This window comes from Microcaecilia unicolor, chromosome 11, assembly GCF_901765095.1.
Source record: "Microcaecilia unicolor chromosome 11, aMicUni1.1, whole genome shotgun sequence".
Classification (NCBI taxonomy): domain Eukaryota; kingdom Metazoa; phylum Chordata; class Amphibia; order Gymnophiona; family Siphonopidae; genus Microcaecilia; species Microcaecilia unicolor.
The window spans coordinates 201601081-201624749 of NC_044041.1; the positions used below are offsets into that span (position 1 = coordinate 201601081).

The 23669-nt window shown below is 45.4% G+C and overlaps 1 protein-coding gene across 2 annotated transcripts in view; it reads left to right on the forward strand.

Annotated features, from left to right (window-relative positions):
* Window positions 1-23298, forward strand: part of LOC115479832 (serine/threonine-protein kinase 40) — a 71575-nt gene extending 48277 nt beyond the window's left edge. Inside the window, exons 6-11 of one of the 2 annotated variants that reach the window (XM_030218065.1) lie at window positions 1486-1538; window positions 8570-8685; window positions 14179-14323; window positions 17095-17214; window positions 19658-19742; window positions 22310-23298. In XM_030218065.1, the coding sequence (XP_030073925.1) occupies window positions 1486-1538; window positions 8570-8685; window positions 14179-14323; window positions 17095-17214; window positions 19658-19742; window positions 22310-22552 (762 nt within the window). In that variant the 3' untranslated portion in view covers window positions 22553-23298. The remainder of the gene's footprint in view (window positions 1-1485; window positions 1539-8569; window positions 8686-14178; window positions 14324-17094; window positions 17215-19657; window positions 19743-22309) is intronic. The other variant, XM_030218066.1, reaches the window with a different exon arrangement.
* The last annotated feature ends 371 nt before the right edge of the window (window positions 23299-23669 follow it).

Genomic DNA, 23669 nt, shown 5'->3' on the forward strand with positions numbered 1-23669 from the left:
CGAGTGAAAGAAGCGTTTCAGAAAAGGGCCGAGGGTGACTTAGCACAATCTTTTGACGTTGTGCTCGAACACCTTGACTGCACTTCTGCAAAAGTGTGCTATCTCTCCTGACTCATAAGTACGTAAGTACATAAGTATTGCCATACTGGTAAAGACCAAAGGTCCATCAAGCCCAGCATCCTGTTTCCAACAGTGGCCAATCCAGGTCACAAATACCCGGCAAGATCCCAAAAATGTACAAAACATTTTATACTGCTTATCCCAGAAATAGTGGATTTTCCCCAAGTCCATTTAATAACGGTCTATGGACTTTTCCTTTAGGAAGCCGTCCAAACCTTGTTTAAACTCCGCTAAGCTAACCGCCTTTACCACGTTCTTTGGCAACGAATTCCAGAGTTTAATTACACATTGAGTGAAGATACATTTTCTCCGATTCGTTTTAAATTTACTACATTGTAGCTTCATCGCATGCCCCCTAGTCCTAGTATTTTTGGAAAGCGTGAACAGACGTTTCACATCTACCCGTTCAACTCCACTCATTATTTTATAGACCTCTATCATATCTCCCCTCAGCCGCCTTTTCTCCTAGCTGCTTTAGCCTTTCCTCATAGGGAAGTCGTCCCATCCCCTTTATCATTTTCATCGCCCTTCTATAAGAAATAGCCTTCAGTGCCCTTGATCCATCCTTTTAATTGAGCGATGATGATCACAAATGACTTCATCTCCTGTTTTCTCCTTTTCAGAGTTTTCACACAGTCTGGGCACTGTTCAGAAATGCTACCAGACGTCTTCTGTGCTGTTGCATTTCAGTTTTGTTTTTATTTTTTTACTTGTTTAAATTAACTGCCTGTGAATATATGCTGTGAGTAACTTGATCTTACAGCATTGGGTAGCAATGTTAGCACCGCATTGTCGTTCTGAAGGAAAGATGCTTTGTCAGTTCAAAATCAGCTCTGGAATTAAAAGCATGTGATCTGTTAAGTAATCAGATTATGCTGCCTCAGCATTTATTCATTATTTTTGGTGCACAAAAGTTTACTGTTCCTTTTACCATTTTTTTTCTCTAAACGCATACTGTCGCTTAGATGACATCATGCTGCAGTGGACCAAGCCATTGTAAATAAAATATATTTCTTTACCTGCATGGTTTTCACACAGTGGCAAAGTATATTGAGATACAGTAGCTAAAACACTTTTCAAAACTGCGTTTTGTAAGTATTGCAGGGCATACGTGGTCAGAAATGTATGTGACGTTTGAACCGAATCGCAGGATTACACAATATCTGACTCCAGCTGCTGAACCCAGATGTTCATCTTTTAGTGAAGGCTGCACAGGGGACACTTAGAAATTAGAAATGTTTCTCTTAACGCCAGCACCTTCGCTACAAGATATATATTTTGCTACTGAAGATTAGACTGAAAATAGATGAGGTTTTATTATTTATCTAGGAATTTTTTTAGACATTTTAAACTTTCATTTTGCAGAAAAATATTGTACACAGAGACCTGAAACTGGGCAACATGGTATTAAATAAAAGGTAAGTCATTCTCGTTCCTTTTTAAGCTATACACTTAGAGGTATTGTTCATTTATTCTGAATTTGGCTCATACCTTTTCACTGCTAGGTTTTTTTTTATTTATTACATTTGTACCCCGCGCTTTCCCACTCATGGCAGGCTCAATGCGGCTTTCATGGGGCAATGGAGGGTTAAGTGACTTGCCCAGAGTCACAAGGAGCTACCTGTGCCTGAAGTGGGAATCAAACTCAGTTCCCCAGGACCAAAGTCCACCACCCTAACCACTAGGCCACTCCTCCACTGTTGCTACTATTTGAGATTCTACATGGAATGTTGCTATTCCACTAGCGACATTCCATGTAGAAGTCGGCCCTTGCAGATCACCAATGTGGCCGCGCAGGCTTCTGCTTCTGTGAGTCTGACGTCCTACATGTACGTGCAGGACGTCAGACTCACAGAAACAGAAGCCTGCGCAGCCTTCTACATGGAATGTTGCTAGTGGAATAGCAACATTCCATGTAGAATCTCCAATAGTAGCAACAGAATCTCCAATAGTAGCAACATTCCATGTAGAATCTCCAATTGTATCTATTTTATTTTTGTTACATTTGTACCCTGCGCTTTCCCACTCATGGCAGGCTCAATGCGGCTTACATGGGGCAATGGAGGGTTAAGTGACTTGGCCAGAGTCACAAGGAGCTGCCTGTGCCTGAAGTGGGAATCCAACTCAGTTCCCCAGGACCAAAGTCCACCATCCTAACCACTAGGCCACTCCTCTACTGTTGCTACTATTTGAGATTCTACATGGAATGTTGCTATTCCACTAGCAACATTCCATGTAGAAGTCGGCCTTTGCAGATCACAAATGTGGCCGCGCAGGCTTCTGCTTCTGTGAGTCTGATGTCCTGCAGGACAACAGACTCACAGAAACAGAAGCCTGCGCAGCCTTCTACATGGAATGTTAGTGTAGGCGTGGGTTTTGGGCATGCGCCCATCCATTTTTTTAACGCGCCTGTAAAAAGGGCCTTTTTTAAAACTTTTTGCCGAAAATGGATGTGCGACAAAATGAAAATTGCCACGCGTCTATTTTGTGTCTGAGACCTTACCGCCAGCATTTGACCTAGCGGTAAAGACTCGCGCGTTAACCGGGCGATAATGACCTACGTGCGCCAAATGCCACTTGGCGAACGTCCGTTAACGCGCCCGAAAATAAAAAATATTTTTTAGACGTGCATATCGGACGCGTGCCAAAAAATGAAATTACCGCAAGAACCACGCGGTAGTCGGGCGGTAACTCCATTTTGGCACGCGTAGACGCTTACGCCGCTTAGTAAAAGGACCCCAATGACTTAACTAAAAGAGTATCGGTGGGCTTCGAACACTGGCTTCCCTGTTTTTCAGCCCCTCTCCTCTAACCACGAGGCGGCTGCTCCACTAGTGGAGTGATTAGGAGGTTCGATACTAGGCCCACTAGGGTCAGAGAAAATACCTGCAAATAATATAAACCGCTTTCGTTGTACCACAGGCAGTATATCGAATCTGTGACCCTTCTTTACTAGGGGACCCTCATCTTTCACTGTCCTTTTTAAGAATTCCTGACAAATGAAAACGTCTTAAGAGGCAGCTGCCTTCGGATCTGCTTAACATTCGCACTCAAGGCTCATCAATTCATAGTGTCTCCATACTAATTGTCCATGTTGTCTCCCCTTGTTATGAAACAACAAAAAGAGCAGAAGAAAAACCAAAACAGACCAATGGTGCTAAATCTTACTCTGTATGTTTTTTTCTGGTCTGTTTTGGTTTTTCTTCCGCTCTTTTTGTTGTTTCGTGAGTGTTTTGCGGGAGACTTTGACCTTCTTTGTGTTGGTCTCCCCTTGTTATAACATTTGCATTATTTCTAATTCCATCTGTGCATTCGTTCCACAGTGCTCCTGCACCATGCCACTTTAGTTAAACAATTGGGAAAAAGGTAGCATGATGCCCAGGGCAATCTCCATTCTTTTTCCATTTAATTATCTCAACTGCCCTTGTACACATTTTATTTCATCTGCCGTTTAAGTGGACAATCCCCTAGTCTTTTAGATCAGTCCACTGTTTCTCAGTAGCTTATTTTGTAATGACTTTGAATAATGTTCTCATCTGCAAAGTTTATCACTTTACTCCCAGCTGGGGAGCAGATCATCTAACTTAAGGGTTAAAAAAAAAAAAAAGATTTTGCATGGCAGTGCATACCACTTCTGTATTTCTGTTCACAGCTTACTCATTAGCACTTAACTCTCAGGCAATTTGGAAATAGAGTTGTTCTTTGTTTAAATCCATCTAAGCTACTTTCTTTTTTACATATCCTATTTCAGGATACTCTTAATTTCCTGCTCTAACCATAGCCTTTGAAGATCACTCCAAACCATGCTCTTCTGAGAGACTGTCAGCTGTTCCCCCATGTTTATTTAAAAAGGAAATGGAGGGGTTTTTTGTTTTGTTTTTTTAATTGTTAGCACCAGCAGTGGTTGTTTTCTCATTAGGGTTTCTTTTCTCTTTTAGATATGTTAAATAAACAAATGCGCCTCAGCACGGGGGGGGGGGGGGGGGGGGGGGGGGGGGGAGGGAAATAAGACATTTAGGCCCCGCTCCTGAAAACTCCAGTACTGTTCCGAATAGCACCGTAAAAATACTGCCGGAAGAGCGCAGAACAACGCTAAAGAGATGCAAATATAGGTGCACTGATAACATTGAGCATTAGGGAGTTCGTCGGGAGGATCGTGCTTTGGCGTGGGAGGATTGTGCTGAGCGCGGGGGGAGGGGGGGATTGTGCTGGAGCATATGCAGAAGAGTTCCGTGATAAGCTTGACTCCTGTGCGCATGTGCCTGGTGAAACCCGAACGTGAAGCCCACATTGGCATCTGTGTTATGTGGCCTAAATATAAGCGTTTTTTTTTTTTAGTTTGGACGCTTGTACTTAGACGTAGGAAACAGACGCCAATATGTGTTTTCATTTTGGACTTTTTTTTTTTTTTTTAGCATGGACGCTTTAAATTTAGACACAGGAAGCAGACGCCAATGTTTGCTTTCCTACTGCTTCGAAAAGCAATCAAAACCAGCAGATTTTGCAGAAAGAATCGTGAGAGAAGCATGAAATCCTCTCTTCCAAGAGCCTAACACCTGCTCTGCTCTGACCTGGTGGTATTTTTTGCAGCAGTTTTGTTTCAGGCGCTCTTTTCTGAGCATTGCGGAGGAATAGAAAATGACCTCCTTTACATGAGTATGCTACTTGCTTTGTTTGTGCGTTCGTTTGTTCCCACGCTCTGGGTCTCTGAACATTTTTCACAGATAAATTTTGGCACAAGTACAACGCTAATGGCCTCTAGCGCCCGCGTTTAGTTTTGAGCATCAGGGCTTTAGATTTATGAAGGTGACTAATTCATAAATTGCATTTGCATTTATGAAGATTTTGATTCTCTGTCCTATAAAGCACGTAAGCGATTCACAAGGTTTTTCTTCCCTTATCTCTTCTTTCCATTTTTTTTTTGCGTCTCTAGTTTTGAAGGGGGCAAGGGCGTAGCCAGACAGATTTTGGGTGGGCATAGGCAAGAAGTGAGTGGGCACCAAATGTTCTCCCCACGCCAAAAAAATATCTCAGCTGGTGGGAAACTGCTTCTCGCCACCTTGGCAGTCTGCAGCAGACATGCGCTGAAATCTGAACATGTGCAGGTGCCGCCGGTATCTTGGAGAGCAGCGTTTTCATTACCATCAGGGAGAAGTCTTCAGCTGGCAGAGCTTGGGATCCCTACCAGCTACCACTGAACATGTGCTACTGTTGGGTGGGCCTGAACCCTAAGTGGGTGGCCCATCCAGGCCCACCTGTGGCTACGCCACTGGAAGGGGGTAGAAGTGTCTGAACATAGGCTCGGCTAGAGTTGTTTTGCTTACAGGTCCTGCTGGGGAGGGAGGGGAAATTTTTGCCATATCTTGGTCTTACAGTGGCATCAGATATGGAGAGAGAGAGAGAGAAGATTTGGGGGGGGGGGGGCAGCGGAGCCCACAAACAGGTGCAAGGATTTTGGTAGTATAGGAGCAAAGGGATGAAGACTGAAGCAGCAATTGAACTTGTTCTGCTGCACCAGCTACAGAGGACTAAACAAAATACCTAAAGTAAAAGTGATTTTGGATTTCAAAGGACAAAGCAAACAGTTAACATTCTTTTTAGTAACTAAAAGTGGAAAGAACCTCTTCTGTCTTAAGTGTCAAAGATAGGGAAATTTACAAGAAGTGCCAAAGTTGAGTGTTTTTTTTTTTTTTCTGGAAAAAGTGAAATGTATGAATTGTGGTAAAGGTTCGGGCAGGGAGGGAGAGAGTTTGCGTGTGGGAGTAGCATACCAAGTTCCTAGAAAAGGGAAACAAAAACCAGAACAGCAGCCAGAAGGGCCCTGTAAGGGAGGAGTGACTCATTCACAGCAAATGCTGCTTTATTGCCCTGCTAGGATGGAACTGATTCCCTGCACCATCCTGTGCCATTATTTAATGTAGAACTAAAGGATCCCGCTATTCAAAGCTTAAAAAGCTTCTAAAGTCAGGAGAATGGAGAATACCGTTCTCAATCAACAGTTTATTTCATGGATTCTGAACTTGGCAAATACTGAGAGGTTCGTGGATAGGAAAGTCAGGAAAGAACATAGCTTCGGGCTCCATACTAAGAAAAACTAAAAAAGAATTGGATGAAATCCACCAAGTGAATAACTGATAAGAGAGCAAACTTTCCCTGCAGCTTTTCAGCGTTATCTACAAACCTCAGTTACCCCTTAAACAGCAGTGCTACTTGGGTGGCTTACACTGACGACTGGTGCATCTTATTTGGGGTTTATTAACCACATTTATTTTATTAACAGCATAATAATAGTAAAATGGTCCAACATCAGTATAAGATTCTACTACTACTGCTTATCATTTCTATAGCGCTACTAGACATGCGCAGCGCTGTACTCTTGAACATGAAGAGACAGTCCCTGCTCCACAGAGCTCACAATCTAATTAGGACAGACAAACAGGACAAATAAGGGATAAGGACAAAGAGTAGCAAGATTCTGGAATCCCAAAGAGTAGCAAGATTCTGGAATCCCAAAGAGTAGCAAAATTACGGAATCCCAAAGAGTAGCAAGATTCCGGAATCCCAAAGAGTAGCAAAATTCTGTGCAGAATCCCGAAGAGTAGCAAGATTCCGGAATACCAAAGACTACTACTACTACTACTTATCATTTCTATAGCGCTACTAGACATGCGCAGCGCTGTACTCTTGAACATGAAGAGACAGTCCCTGCTCCACAGAGCTCACAATCTAATTAGGACAGACAAACAGGACAAATAAGGGATAAGGACAAAGAGTAGCAAGATTCTGGAATCCCAAAGAGTAGCAAGATTCTGGAATCCCAAAGAGTAGCAAAATTACGGAATCCCAAAGAGTAGCAAGATTCCGGAATCCCAAAGAGTAGCAAAATTCTGTGCAGAATCCCGAAGAGTAGCAAGATTCCGGAATACCAAAGACTACTACTACTACTACTACTTATCATTTCTATAGCGCTACTAGACATGCGCAGCGCTGTACTCTTGAACATGAAGAGACAGTCCCTGCTCCACAGAGCTCACAATCTAATTAGGACAGACAAACAGGACAAATAAGGGATAAGGACAAAGAGTAGCAAGATTCTAGAATCCCAAGGAGTAGCAAGATTCTGGAATCCCAAAGAGTAGCAAGATTCTGGAATCCCAAAGAGTAGCAAGATTACAGAATCCCAAAGAGTAGCAAAATTCTGTGCAGAATCCCGAAGAGTAGCAAGATTCCGGAATACCAAAGACTACTACTACTACTACTTATCATTTCTATAGCGCTACTAGACGTACACAGCGCTGTACACTTGAACATGAAGAGACAGTCCCTGCTCCACAGAGCTCACAATCTAATTAGGACAGACAAACAGGACAAATAAGGGATAAGGACAAAGAGTAGCAAGATTCTAGAATCCCAAAGAGTAGCAAGATTCTGGAATCCCAAAGAGTAGCAAGATTCTGGAATACCAAAGACTACTACTACTACTTATCATTTCTATAGCGTTACTAGACATGCGCAGCGCTGTACTCTTGAACATGAAGAGACAGTCCCTGCTCCACAGAGCTCACAATCTAATTAGGACAGACAAACAGGACAAATAAGGGATAAGGACAAAGAGTAGCAAGATTCTAGAATCCCAAGGAGTAGCAAGATTCCGGAATCCCAAAGAGTAGCAAAATTCTGTGCAGAATCCCGAAGAGTAGCAAGATTCCGGAATCCCAAAGACTACTACTTTTACTTATCATTTCTATAGCGCTACTAGACATATGCAGCGCTGTACACTTGAACATGAAGAGACAGTCCTTCTCCACAGAGCTTAAAAGATGCAGTTCAATGAGGTAAACTTGGAGATAGGCAGAATTAATGATAATAATATGACGGTGTAAGAAATTTTCACATTTAACAACACAGTAGAACATTCATGTAACAGAAATATGAAAAAGTCAGCAGAATATGAATAACCCCATAATAATGTAAGCAGACGCTGTAATTTTTAGGCAACATGCAAACCACAACATGTTTACAAGATGGTGGTAAAATTTTGTATATTTTTCTGTACTAGTTAAAATTTGTGACACTATATAAGCATTTGCAATGTTAAGGGATGTGGGTTGTAATGTAGATATGGAGAAGCAAATTCAGCGTTTTAGAAAGGGTCAGAGAGCTGAACGAATGGTCATGATTGAGAGGCTGGTGGGTAAGAGACCAGGATTTAAACCCGATATTACTTAAACTGAATTTTCTGTATGGGTCCTGAGGTTATTCATTATGGAGAATTTGAACTTTGCAAGCATTGTAAAGTCTGACCTTTTAATCTAATTGTTAGTTCTTGAGACTGATGTATTAGTAATCTGCATATTGGGTTTTATCTGTGAGTTTGATTTCAGGCTGGAAAATTGCTTATGGAAAAGGGGGATCTAATGCTTTCTTTCCTCCCCCTCCCCCTCCCCAGGACTCATAGGATAACTATCACAAACTTCTGCCTTGGAAAGCACTTGGTTAGCGAAGATGATCTGCTGAAAGACCAGCGAGGAAGCCCAGCCTACATCAGTCCTGACGTACTGAGCAGTGAGTTATTGAACTGGGAATAGGAATCCTGCATGCGACGAAAGTAAAACTGGCTCAGTCCAAGCTTCATTCTCCGACCCTTAGAGCAGCATTCCCAGATACCTGTAGCAGTCCAGCTTGCACAAACAATGTCCTAAGATCAGCGGTGGGGTTAGTTACCAGTCCACCCTTACAAGCCAGACTAAGGAAGATGTCCTCCAAGATTGTAAGGGCAACTTTTATTTTTACTGTTTGAGAATTTGCATGAAACCTACATAAAGAGCATCTTACTTTTGCCGTCAGTTGAAGTTCAAGCCGGACAAGGCACAGGAAGCGCTGCTGCCGCTGATCTGCAACATGTGAATTTTGTTGTTGTCCACTTTTCAGTGGACCCTTGGCCTTGTCCTGTCCACTGTCATTACTGGAACCGTGGTGTGACTTACCAGAGTCGGCTAAGGCAAGCGGAAAGAGCCCTCAAGGCTGCCCCGAGTACAGTTCCCCTCCACTTGTGTGCACACAAAGTGCTGGGCCCGTGTTTCTACCATTGATTTTAATGAGCAATCACGTTGGTTAAGCACATCCGCTGTAAGCACGTGCTCTGCTTATATGCACACACTTGACTGGCACTCTGTTTCTCTGCACAGTCAGGTCATTCCAACTGCCCAGCCCAATGAAAGATATGTCACTGCTGTTCTTTTATGTTTCAATAATTTTTATTGATGACACATCCAAATGAACAATATCCAAGGAAACGTGATACAGATAGAACCATCTCCGCAGTCAGACATTTAGCAGTAATCTCCCACACCCCTACCCAATAAACTATTAAATGACAACTATAGCTGTTTGAAGAAAGCTGAACAATGACTACCAAGGGGGGGGGGGGGGCGGTGGGGGCAGTCCGCCCCGGGTGCACGCCGCTGGGGGGGTGCCGCGGCGCGCGCCTGTTGGCCTGTTTCAGTCCGATTTCGCAATTCACATGTGTTCACTGCTCCCTCTGAGTCTGCCCCGGAACAGGCTCACGCCGTGGCACCCCCCCTCCCCCCCAGCGGCGATCCGCCCCGGGTGTCAGCTAGGGTCGGAACGCCACTGACCACCAGACACTTCTCTTTATATACACTATGAAATAAAAAAAGATATTTCAGCGGTTCTCGTAACAAGGGAAACTGCGTTAAGCCAAGTAGTCCCACTTTCAAATATGAAAAAGAAGGAAACTCCCCCCCTTCCTCCTACTTCCCCCCCCATACCCTCCCCCGATTCTAGTTCAACTTTTTAACCCTAAAATTCACTGCTGTTCTTTTAATAAATGTCACTGTCTTGACTAGATTTATGTGTTATTAACTAACTGATGTTTTTACATCATTTTCTACTGTCCTATTAATGCATAAATGGTGCTACACCGGCTGTGACAAAAGCAAAGAAGTCAGGAGAATAATCTGTGCAAAACCACCAGAGAGTCCCAGACATAGCAAAGGTGGTCCAGGAAAGGAGGAAACAACCAGTGAGTTTATTGAACAAGGACCCAACTTGGCCAAGCTTCGATGATAGCCTTCATTAGGCGTCATACTATTCTTCAGTACAGAGTGAAGTGAACACTAGTTACATGGAGGAGCGTCACCGCATCGGAAACTGCATCCGAACTGGTGCTCATTTCACTCAGTGTTGAAGAATCCGATGACTCCTGATGAAGGGCTATTGCTGGATCTAGGTCCTTTCAATAAAACGTTCTGAAGTGCACCGTTGGTTGCTACGCTGGCTTTGTAAATAGTAATATGTGTGATAAGTGAGAGTTCAGAAAGGGTCACATGGGTTCAGTTTCAGTCCTGAGGCTTAACACTTATCTGGAGTGCACTGTATTTCTCTAGAGAGGGAGGGAGCCGCCTAATGTTAAGAGCACCAGACTGAGAACCAAGGAAGCCAGAATTAAATCCCACTGATGTTCCTTGGGCAAGTGATCTCAGTCTGTAATCCCCTCAGGAGCAGGACAGTAGCAATAACGTATCTACATGCGACTTGCCTTGAGCTAATACTGAAAAAGGGTGAGCTAAGTCAAAATATAAGGAAGCATTTGATAGTGACCAAATCTGCCTGTGCTACCCACTCAGTAGCACCCTCACAATAATGCATTTCATATTGTATGTGTTTGAGTTACAAGAGGGAGAAGAGAGGGTTATGCCACTTCAGTCAAAAAAAAAACATATTTTTAATTTGCTTCGTGCCTAATAGCTGGTAAACAGTACATGAACTTTTCCAAGGCCCTTTACGAGAAGAGGCACGCTAATCGAGAAAAGTCCCGATTTCAGGGATTAAAAATACAAGAGCCGGCCTTCTGACAGTGCAAGGTAATTCCTGCTGGAGAGAATTATTGCAGAGCTGGTTCCCCTGAACTGTGCAGAGCATAATTAGAACTGGTGAAATACTGCAGCGATGACTCACCAAGTGAGTCAGAACGGAAACCATACACTTAATCCCATTTGTCTGTGGTAGGGAGGCTGCAGCCTTTGTTTATTTCTAACCCCTCAGGCGCATCTCATTGGTCACTTGATCGGATGATTATTCCTCTGAAATGGTTTGAAAGCGATGTGGACCCCACCCCATATGGCCCAGTGATAAAGGCAGTGTGTTTACAGTAGGTTTTTATCATGCACAAGGTTACAGGCTTGAAGAGCGTTGGGGTAGATGCTGCTAAATACCTCTAGTGACATCATTAAAACTGTTACAGCCAGATCAGTGGCCCTTTCTCCTAATTGGGAATTGTACAGTGGAAGTCTTTTCTCATACATTTTTCAGGTTTGGATAAGCTAATATCATTTTGTATTTATTTATACAAACTTATTAATTGCCTTCCTGAATCCAAATGTTTCCGCCCAAGGCGATGTACAAAATCAAAACAAACAGCAAACTTAAAAATAGCCAGAACCACAAATAAGACAGACTCTGCAGTTCACTCCCTTCCTGCCTCCATCGATGCAGTGGGTGCTTACAAAATTTTCTGTCTAGCAACAGGAAGGTCTTTAAGATGTTTAAAAAAAAAAAAAAAAAAATTCCTTTTCCCGATGTAATAGCAGTGGCAAACTATTCCACCCCAACAGGGCCATCCCGATTCCATGGTCCCTTCCTCTGTCATGACTAGATCTCAGCACCGCCCCCCCCCCCCCCCCCTACCCCCTGGGTACACCACTCAATCATTTTTGTTACATTTGTACCCCATGCTTTCCCACTCATGGCAGGCTCAATGCAGCAATGGAGGGTTAAGTGACTTGCCCAGAGTCACAAGGAGCTGCCTGTGCCTGAAGTGGGAATCGAACTTAGTTCCTCAGTTCCCCAGGACCAAAGTCCACTACCCTAACCACTAGGCCACTCCTCCACTGTTGCTACTATTTGAGATTCTACATGGAATGTTGCTATTCCACTAGCAACATTCCATGTAGAAGTCGGCCCTTACAGATCACCAATGTGGCTAGTAGAATAGCAACATTCCATGTAGAATCTCCAATAGTATCTATTGTGAAAATGATGAGGCTACTGTTAGGATGAAGCTCCCACCTCAGGATCCCAGGTCCCTCTTTCACTCAGGGTGAGCTGGTTCTCAGTATGCAGATTTATGCAAATTAATATACCACCCTTTTCTGCTCAGGGTGACCTGCTTCTCAAAAAGCAAACATAGTCAGGTTTCACCAATCAGGCTATTTTCATACACAACTTTATTCCAGCCTCTGGGGCACACTTCTTTTAGCTTAAAACACTTTCACAAGCTACAAGCTTCAACAGTTCTTCCAGCTTAACCATTTCATTTCTTCCTACTCAGTGCAATCTTCCCTTTGAAACATTTCTTCTTGCACAGTTCAATATCCATAGATTTCTTCCCCCTGAGCCCTCTCACATAGCCATTTGGGCTCAGTACCAACTCAGTCCCCGGACACACAGTCCCCGGACCCACAGTCTTTTCCTCTGGGACACACAGTTCCTCTTCACTGTTCTAGACACAGTCCTTTCATCTGACACACACAGTACCTCTTCACTGTTCTAGACACAGTCTTTTCACCACCAGGCCATAGGGCTCAGCCAGCACTTCTCATGGGGATCCCTCTGCTTCAGTTACCAGCAGGGTTGCCAGGTGGAAAATTTTTTTCCCACCCAATCCCGCACAAGAAACAGCCCAAAACCCGCCCAAACACAAACCCCGCCCCCGCCGTCATCAACCCCGCCCCCGCCGTCACCGGCCCCGCCTCCTCCGTCACCGGCCCCGCCTCCCACGTCATCGGCCCCGCCTCCCACGTCATCGGCCCCGCCTCCCACGTCATCGGCCCCGCCCAAAACGTCACTAACCCCGCCCCCCGCGGCCGAAAAAAACCCCGCCCTGAAGCCCAAAAACCAGCCCAAAAAACCGCAACCCGCCGCGGGCAAAAATTTCCCGCGGCGGGTCGCGGAAAACCGCCCAATTGGGCGGTAAAACCGCCCACCTGGCAACACTGGTTACCAGCCTTCTTTCTCAGCTGCCAGCTCTCCTCCCTCCCTTCACAACTCAGGAGGAGTATAAGTAGTTAATAGCCAAACAGGCCCCAGCCCATAACCTGCTGCACCTGTTTCTATCCCCAGGACTCTCCCCGGTCCTAATGACCTCCAGCTATCCTCCAGGACTCGCCCCGGTCCTAGCGACCTCCAGCTATCCTCCAGGACTCGCCCCAGTCCTAGCGACCTCCAGCTATCCTCCAGGACTCGCCTCGGTCCTAGCGACCTCCAGCTATACTCCAGGACTCGCCCCAGTCCTAGCGACCTCCAGCTATCCTCCAGGACTCGCCCCAGTCCTAGCGACCTCCAGCTATCCTCCAGGACTCGCCTCGGTCCTAGCGACCTCCAGCTATACCTCCCCTTTCTGGCTCCCTTCAGCAACTCACCCAGCCCTTTTCCCTGGACATTTTAGGGGAACTACTCCCTCTAGGGGCCTAACCAGGGTAGGACAGCCTCTTCCTTCTTACACTATTTTATTTTTGTTACATTTGTACCCTGCGCTTTCCCACTCATGGCAGGCTCAATGCGGCTTACATGGGGCAATGGAGGGTTAAGTGACTTGCCCAGAGTCACAAGGAGCTGCCTGTGCCTGAAGTGGGAATCGAACTCAGTTGCCCAGGACCAAAGTCCACCACCCTAACCACTAGGCCACTCCTCCACTCCAAATGAATGCAATTCATTCCATACAGCAAAGCAAAGACTTTATTGACTGGTTATGGTTTGGTTGCAGCAGCATCTTCATGGCGTTTCACGTGCACTGTATCTAAAACTTAACGACTGCCGTGGCCCCGACTGACCCTGCCAGCAAAAGTGTGTTCCTATTTTCTACAGCCGGTAGATCTAACATGTAACTCGTGCTTTCTCCCTGGTGCATTGTGGGTAATCTGTTGCTTAGCACATCAACGCAAGGTGCTGTCTCGCTTAGAAGAATGATCTCTCATGTTGGGCTTGGCAGGATTCTGAATGTCTGTCTGTCTCTCCCCCCCCCCCCCCCCCCCTCAGGTCGGCCTTATCACGGGAAGCCCAGTGACATGTGGGCATTAGGCGTGGTGCTGTTTACCATGTTATACGGACAGTTCCCCTTCTATGACAGCATACCTCAAGAATTATTCCGAAAAATCAAAGCTGCTGAATACACCATTCCTGAGTAAGTACCTAAAACCAATATAGGAGGTGATTATGTTACTCCAGGAAGACTACTACTACTTAACATTTCTAGAGCGCTACTAGGGTTACACAGCGCTGTACTATTTAACAAAGAGAGACAGTCCCTGCTCAAAGAGCTTACAATCTAATAGATAAGAGTGAGACAAATATAGGACAATCAAGCCATTGTGACATCACTGATGAGGTTGGCTCTTAGGCATTGGTGGAGTGAGGCATTATGACATCACAATCTCAGCTCTGGTTAAATCACTGCTATATGTAATACTACCACTACTACTTAACATTTCTAGAGCGCTACTAGGGTTACGCAGCGCTGTACAGTTTAACATAGAGGGACGGTCCCTGCTCAAATAGCTTACAATCTAATAGATAAGAGTGAGACAAATATAGGACAATCAAGCCATTGTGACATCACTGATGAGGTTGGCTCTTAGGCATTGGTGGAATGAGGCATTATGACATCACAATCTCAGCTCTGGATACCAGAGACTGAAACTCTTCACACTAAGGGGGGAAGTGGGCCAAGTATAGGACAGTCGAGCCATTGTGACATCACTGATGAGGTTGGCTCTTAGGCATTGGTGGAATGAGGCATTATGACATCACAATCTCAGCTCTGGTTAAATCACTGCTATATGTAATACTACTACTACTACTACTACTTAACATTTCTAGAGCGCTACTAGGGTTACGCAGCGCTGTACAATTTAACAAAGAGAGACAGTCCCTGCTCAAAGACCTTACAATCTAATAGATAAGAGTGAGACAAATATAGGACAATCAAGCCATTGTGACATCACTGATGAGGTTGGCTCTTAGGCATTGGTGGAATGAGGCATTATGACATCACAATCTCAGCTCTGGTTAAATCACTGCTATATGTAATACTACTACTACTACTTAACATTTCTAGAGCGCTACTAGGGTTACGCAGCGCTGTACAAATTAACAAAGAAGGACAGTCCCTGCTCAAAGGAGCTTGCAATCTAAAGGACGAAATGTCAAGTTGGGGCAGGAAGACACTTCATCTTGCCCACAGCAGTGCCAGGAATGTCTTCACTGACCATACAGAGAGACTAAATTATTGTCCTTCCGTTTTTTTTTTTTTTTTTGGGGGGGGGGGTTGATTTCTCAGGGTAAAGATCTACTAAGCCATTCCCAGCATTATAAAATGGGACTGTGACAGTGTAGGTCGTCATCCATGAGAAGACTGCCCCAAAAGCACAACACAAGAACAAAGGAAACCAATTGGGGGAGACCAACGTAATCCTAACCAGGGGAAACAGCCTCTGTATCTTACATAGTTTTAGTATTCTCAATAAATTGTGATTGTTTTTCTTTGCTTCAAGCACAGCCATTGCTGTTTGGCTAGTGCCACATTGTTCCAAAAACGATGTAAGAACTTAAGTATTCCTAGGACGGCTTTTGTGCTTAATAAATCCAGAAGAGGAAACTCAGTACAGGAAGAAGCAAGCTGAAAGCTCGGTGTGACCATTAACAGCTGCTTTATTCTGCCTGTGCTGTGAGCCTGGTGTTCTGAAGATTCACTGGTTGGGATAGAATGGGTCCAGATGTTCTTGTTGAAGAATGATTGATTCACTCCAGGTCTGCCAAGAGGTTGGGGGGGGGGGAGGTAGGGGGGCCCAGCGCTGGGGTCTGTCTCTCTCCTGCTCCTGATGGGACCTGGGTGATCGCATACCGACAGGAGTAGGAGAGAGAAAACTCCAGCGCCATGCCCCCCCCCCTTAAAGGCTGTGGAGGAGCAGACATAGGGCTTAGGGCCTCTGGTTTGGCTGGCGGGGGTCCCCAAGCAGAAGCCTTCCTCCAGCGCTGTTCTTCGCCGCATTGCCTGCCCTGCAGCGGAGAACAACGCTGGAGAAAGGCTACTGCTGGCAGGGCTTGGGGACCCCCCCGCCAGCCAAGGTATGTGGAGTTGCGGCGGGGGACAGGGAGGTGGGGCAAAATGTGCCCCCTCACTTTGGGCTCCAGCCTCACAATTTTTTGTAGTCTGGCTGTGCTGCAGCCTTGGGGATTGGGGGGGGGGGAGGCCTGGCAGTGGCGGCCCTGCTCCGAGCCCGGCTCAGTCTCTCGGCGGCCCTGACGCACTCTAGAGATCTACAAGGTAGACCTAAGATTTTTTTTTTTTAACTTGAATGAAACTGTGCTTAGTGTCCCCTATGTCACACGGCTCAACGACCTCATTCTCTGCACGTTATATTTTTTTGGTATAAAACCACATACTGGGAAAAGACCAAGGGTCCATCGAGCCCAGCATCAATCCAGGCCAAGGTCACCTGGCGAGCTTCCCCAAACGTACAAATATTCTATACATGTTATTCCTGGAATTGTGGATTTTTCCCAAGTCCATTTAGTAGTGGTTTATGGACTTGTCCTTTAGGAAATCGTCTAACCCCTTTTTTAAACTCTGCCAAGCTAACCGCTTTCACCACGTTCTCCGGCAACGAATTCCATAGCTTAATTATGCGTTGGGTGAAGAAACATTTTCTCCGATTTGTTTTAAATTTACTACACTGTAGTTTAATCACATGCCCTCTAGTCCTAGTATTTTTGGAAAGCGTGAACAGACGCTTCACATCCACCTGTTCCACTCCACTCATTATTTTATATACCTCTATCATGTCTCCCCTCAGCCGTCTCTTCTCCAAGCTGAAAAGCCCTAGTCTTTCTTCATAGTTCTTTTAAACCTGGAACAAGTGTCTCCTGTAATCTTGCTGCCTTTCTCTTCCTTAGAGATGGCCGAGTCTCTGAAAACACCGTGTGTCTAATCCGAAAACTGCTAGTTTTGGATGCTCAGCAGCGCCTGACAGCCTCTGAGGTTCTGGATTCTCTTGGTTCTATCATATCCTCTTGGTGAGTTTGGAAGCCAGGAACACACCTAGCTGTGCTTATGTCATCTGTTGATATCTGAATGATTTGGTGTGTTATTTTTTTAGAAAATTATCACAGTTCTAAATTGTCAGGAAAGCAATGCAAGAGAACCTGATTTCTAAGAGAAACGATGGTGCTTTCTTAAACGTGAGAACTGGAAGGTACCATTGTCAGAGGGAAAAAATGTGGACAAGGGTTCATAGTACGAAGCTGGAATTCTAGATAAAGGTGTAAGAAAATATTGCTTTGAGAGGCTGGAGGGCATCTGGAATGGCCTCCTAGCAGAGGTTGGCAATAACCCAAGTAACATGCCTAGGACTCGGAGAGAAGGTGGTAAGGCAAGGGGGGAAGACTCCCCATGACCGAGTAGGATATGCGGAGGTGGGACAACTGGAGCAGACCATGCGGTGGCTTTGTTAGGAGGGGAAGATAAGTCAGGCAGTCTACTCTATGTGAGTTAATTGTATCGCTTTGTATAATGCATCTTATATTGCGTCGTTAACCCTTAAGATGCAAGGCGGATCACAAATAAAGAAACTTTCACATAAAAGAGAATTAACAACTGTTTCCTTAATTATCCTGAAACTAATTTAAACGTACAATTGTTGATATAAAAATAAATGTTTTAAGTGCTTTTCAAAAAAGATAAGACAAAATTTGATTTTGATTATTATTTATTTGCAGCATTTGTATCCCACATTTTCCCGCACACAAGCAGGCTCAATGTGGCTTACAAGTCAGTAAGAAATGGGGTCAGGTAAGGGAGGGGTACACGTGTAAAATAAGGTGGAATAAAATGGTCCTTTGAGGCAATATAGTGTAGAGTCTATTGACCCAATTTTAGCGCTCCGGTAAGTGAAAGTTTGTTCCCAGATAGACTTTAACTGCACCTTCTTCACTGATGGAAAATCTAAATTCAGCCTATGTATCCTTTTTAAATTTGACCTATTCATAGCAAACGTTGTACTATATTTTCCGAATTAACTCCATGGAAACTTTTATAAACCATGCAGGCTATTTTAAAATGAAGGCAGCCCTCTATTTTAAGCCAGTGTAGTTTGTTTAAAAGTGGAGTTGCTTCATGAAACGTCCCTAACGGGAAAATCAGCCGAGCAGATGTATTTTGCAACAGTTGCAATTTCCTACGTAAATTTCAAAAGAAAGAGAACAATACAGAGAATTGCAATAATCCAAGTAAGGAATTCAACAGTTCTAAAGCAGGACTTCACAATCTTATAGCTCTTAAGCGACGCAAATTAATGAAAGATTTTTTTTGTAAGCTCATTAATCTGAAACTCAGTTTACATAGTAACATAGTAGATGACGGCAGAAAAAGACCTGCACGGTCCATCCAGTCTGCCCAACAAGATAAACTCATGAGCCATTTTTTGTGTATACCTTAACCTTGATTTGAATCTGTCTTTTTCAGGGCACAGACCATGTAAGTCTGCCCAGCACTATCCCCGCCTCCCAACCACCAGCCCCGTCTCCCACCACCGGCTCTGGCACAGACCGTATAAGTCTGCCCAGCACTATCCCCGCCTCCCACCACTGGCTCTGGCACAGACCGTGTAAGCCTGCCCTGCACTATCCCCGCCTCCCAACCACCAGCCCCGCCTCCCACCACCGGCTCTGGCATAGACCGTATAAGTCTGCCCAGCACTATCCCCGCCTCCCACCACTGGCTCTGGCACAGACCGTGTAAGTCTGCCCAGCACTATCCCCGCCTCCCAACCACCAGCCCCGCCTCCCAACCACCGGCTCTGGCACAGACCGTGTAAGTCTGCCCAGCACTATCCCCGCCTCCCACCACCGGCTCTGGCACAGACCGTATAAGTCTGCCCAGCACTAACCCCGCCTCCCACCACTGGCTCTGGCACAGACCGTGTAAGTCTGCCCAGCACTATCCCCGCCTCCCAACCACCAGCCCCGCCTCCCAGCACCGGCTCTGGTACAGACCGTATAAGTCTGCCCAGCACTATCCCCGCCTCCCAACCACCAGCCCCGCCTCCCACCACCGGCTCTGGCACAGACCGTGTAAGTCTGCCCAGCACTATCCCCGCCTCCCAACCACCAGCCCCGCCTCCCACCACCGGCTCTGGCACAGACCGTATAAGTCTGCCCAGCACTATCCCCACCTCCCAACCACCAGCCCCGCTTCCCACCACCGTCTCTGGCACAGACCGTATAAGTCTGCCCAGCACTATCCCCGCCTCCCATTACCGGCTCTGCCACCCAATCTCGGCTAAGCTCCTGAGTTTGAATGTAGCACCACTCCCAAAACTCCGGATTTATTCATCTGAAGTGTGCGATTTTTGTTTGACACTTGGCGGATGCTCACACACACACAATCTGAAATTTTAGTACTGGATGCCAGATTGTTCCTAATGCAGAAAATAATTCCTATGCGTTTTCTCCTTGACAGGCAATCGATGTCTTCACTAACTGGTCCTTTGCAAGTGGTCCCAGATATCGATCACCATGTGGTTAACCCAGAAAACTCTTCAGAGGTAGGACTCTTGATTACCTGAAGGGTTAATATTTATCCTGCTTCACTCGAACACTGAGGCTCTAGGAAACTCATGTATGATTAATTTGTGCCGTGAGCCTTGTACTGCCCTCAAGACGTCAACCAGGGTGCTGGCATTACCCTGCAGGTGCTTTTAGGACAGGCCATGCTGCAAGTCATTACCCTACAGTAGTGGGTATCTAACCTCGGTCCTCGAGGGCCGCAACCCAGTCAGGTTTTTAGGATTTCCTCAACGAATATGCTGAGATCTGTTTGCATTCAATATCTCCGTTATATGCAGATAGACCTCATGTATATTCATTGTGGAAATCCTGAAAAAACCCAGCTGGGCGAGGGCCAAGGTTGGACGCCCCTGCTCTATAGCCTCCCAGACTTCAGTCACTGCCTCTGCACTCCTCATCGTTTCTCCTCCCACCTCCCCCAGCAGCTTCTTGGAAGATTTTCTGGGATGATGAAACTAGTTATAAATAGCAAACTTCTTAAGAGCCTCCAGTGCCTCACTGCAGGTCATGCCTGTTATAATTCTCTATATTTTGAGCATAGATCAGTTGAGTTGAAATCTATCCTCTGCTCCTTGTTGGGTGCCATATTTTTTTTTTATTTCTTCAAAATATTAGCGCACACTAATTCTGCTCTAAATATGTGTCTACTAAACTGCTTTCAAAATTTAGGTGAATTGCTTTTGCATTCTCTGAATATCTACACACCTCGACTCTGTAGTCTCTGGTAATCCAGTAACACATTGCTTTCTGTTTGTGGTCTGGTCTACAGTTCTATTTTCCTTGGTTTATGGCACTGGTATGCCCAGAGTCAAATGGTTGCAGGGAGGTAGACTTAGAAGTAACACCAGGAAATACTTTTCACGGAGATGATGGTGGTAGGGTCAAAAACAGTGACGAAAAAATATTTGGGATAAACAGAGGATCCCTATATACTCATAGGAGGATAGAATCAAAGCACAACTTAAGTGACCTTCACACTTTGTGCATAGCGGGGTGTAACTTGCATGGAGAGGCAGGTACAACTCTAGCCAGCTTGTTGGACAGACTGGATGAATCATTTAGTGTGTCACTGTGTTGTTTTCCTTATCTCATATCTTTTGTGTGCTTACAGCCCTTTTAATATTAACTAGTTCCATTTTTTTCTTAATGTAAATAGCTTAGTAATAAGCTTTGCCATACATGATTGCTTACTTCCTTTAATTAAAACAAAAAAAAGCTTGTTGAGGGGAACATCAATTGGAGTTGTAGTACTAGCACTGGCAAAAAGGTGGCAATATTCTGTTTTCATATTAGATGATACTGCCCCCTTGTGGCCACTGAGTATTGCCACCTGCACAAGCAGATGAATAACGAGTACCCAAAGAAATCGGTGTTGAGTACTTTTGCAATTCTTTTCTAACTTGTTTATTTACTAGAGGTATGACGCATACCCAGATCTTCAGCATCTAAGAGGGTCAGTTTATAAAAGGGTCCTACTTAAGTGCTATAGGCGCCTGTGCGTCTTTTACAACTTGTATTTTACATCCGCTGTCAAGTGGTGCGAGTGGCCACACCTGAATAGTGTAAGGATACACATAAGTGATCTTATCTTACGAACTCTGTCCAAACCATGCCCCTGTTCATGCCTATGGCGAGGTGCGCACCATTACACGAGGCACTTGTACACAAGTCCTTAGATTATAAGAGCCCACTTACCGTATTTTTCGGACTATAAGACGCACCGGACAATAAGACGCACCTATGTTTTAGAGGAGGGAAATAGGAAAAAAAAAATTTTGGACTATAAGACGCACCTTTTTCCTCCTCTACAACCTAGGTGCTCCGGTGCGTCTTGTCCGAATGTCTTCCGTTTCCAGGGTCCGTCCGTCTCCCTCCCGAGTTCGGGATCCCTAGCCCGCCCTCCCTCCAAGATCGCCCCCCCTCTCTCCGAGATCCCCTTCCCTCCCGCCTGCCCTCCTGAGTTCCGAGATCCCCTTCCTTCCCGCCCGCCCTCCCGAGTTCCGAGATCCCCTTCCCTCCCTCCCATCCGCCCTCCCGAGTTCCGAGATCCCCTTCCCTCCCGCCCGCCCTCCCGAGTTCCGAGATCCCCTTCTCTCCCTGTGAGTTCTAAGTGGGCGGGACCAGAGCTGAGAAAAACAGAACAGGGAGAGTGACATGCCGAGGCTGCATGGTTTTCGCTTCTGCTGCTGCCCCGACTAAGTAAAATTACTTAGAACTCAGAGGGAGGGAGGGGATCTCGGAGGGAGGGCGGGCGGGCTGGGGATCCCTGAAGTCGAATTTCTCTACGTTCGGACTATAAGACGCACCCCCCCATTTTCCTCCCAAATTTGGGGGGGAAAAAGTGCGTCTTATAGTCCGAAAAATACGGTACTTGTGAAAACGGCCTTATTAAATTACCCTCCCACATCACTGAACTAGTTATTCAAGCATAGTCATGATCTTAAGCTATGTGAAAGAGAGAATGACGCAGTTCATAAAACTGGCATGCTGACCCTGGTGTACCAAGCCAAAACGTAACTCTGCTCTGCAATTCTCCTTTTTATAGATGGGAATGTCTTGTTTTCTGCAGGCAAAAGTGACAGAAGAGTCCTCACAGTACGAATTTGAAAATTACATGCGGCAGCAGCTGCTCTTAGCGGAAGAAAAGCACACTATCCATGAAGCTAAGATCTTCCTGCAGAAGCGACATTTTGGGAACATCCCGCCCGTGCGGCGCTTGGGCCACGACGCACAACCCGTGAACCCCCTGGATGCTGCCATTCTAGCGCAGCGATACCTGCGAACGTAACACTTCCGGACGGGGGCCCTCCTTCAGAGGCGGGGGAGCTCGGGGTGATGTTGCTTCACAGCACAATGACCTCTCTCAGTGCACATCCTGTAATAAAGACTTACGGCAATATTCATGTTCCAAGATAGGAGTAAATGTAGCAGCTTGTCCAACTCTCTATTAAGGACACACACAAAACGTTGCTGGAAAGAAGAAAAAAAATGAAAAGATCCTCTGCAAAGGAAGAAGGAATTTGAAAGAGCTAAGCTTCACAAAGCAACAAGAACTTTGATGATATTGTAAGAAGGCTGCAGTTTTCAGATCAGAAGCCTGGGATATCTAATCTGCTTATTTATCTACCTCTGTCTTTTAAGCATACTGGTCTAGGAATGACGTACCTGCAGAAGGAGAGAGAAGCATTAGATTACTGTGCATTTGTGCATTCATTCTCTTCCACCTGGCAGGGGCACCCTGGCTGAATTTGATGTTCAGAGTGTTGGATTGCAGCTGCTCTCTCTGGTTTGAATAAGCTTTGTTGTTTTGGTTATTTCCAGAAGACTGTCCCTCTTCCCTTACCTGTTGATCCTCTATGATAACCCTCTGTTTGAGTTTTAAGTAAAAAATGATATTTCTGTGTAACCAAATGAGCATCCTCAGGTGACAATTACAAAGTGGAAACGAAACGAAAACTGTCGGAGTTCCATGGAGGAACTTCTGAAGCTCAGTCTCAGCTTCCCCCTTCTCCACCCCCCCAGGGTGAGATTGGTGTTGGGTGTGTAGGATATTTGTTTGTTTGTTTCAGGGTTTGTTTGTTTGTTTTTCGTGTGTGTGTGTTTCGTTTTTCTTTTCTGAGCCAAAATTTAAGTGTAAGATAATTACTACTTATACAAATTGTTTAGATTCCTTGGTTCCCCTGCATTCCTGAGATGGTTTTGAGTGCTGAACCTCCTCCACTTCATCCCTTGTTCATCCCCACCAGTAGCCACCTACAAAATGTAAGTGCCAAGCTTTGTCTCTGAGGGTTGTACCTGCAGCGGGCAGGGTGCACTCTGGGAAGCAGATGCTACCACTTTAAAACACTAGACACACCTGACCACTGCTTCTAAATTTGGGGAAGAGGAGAAAGAAAAGTTGTTTA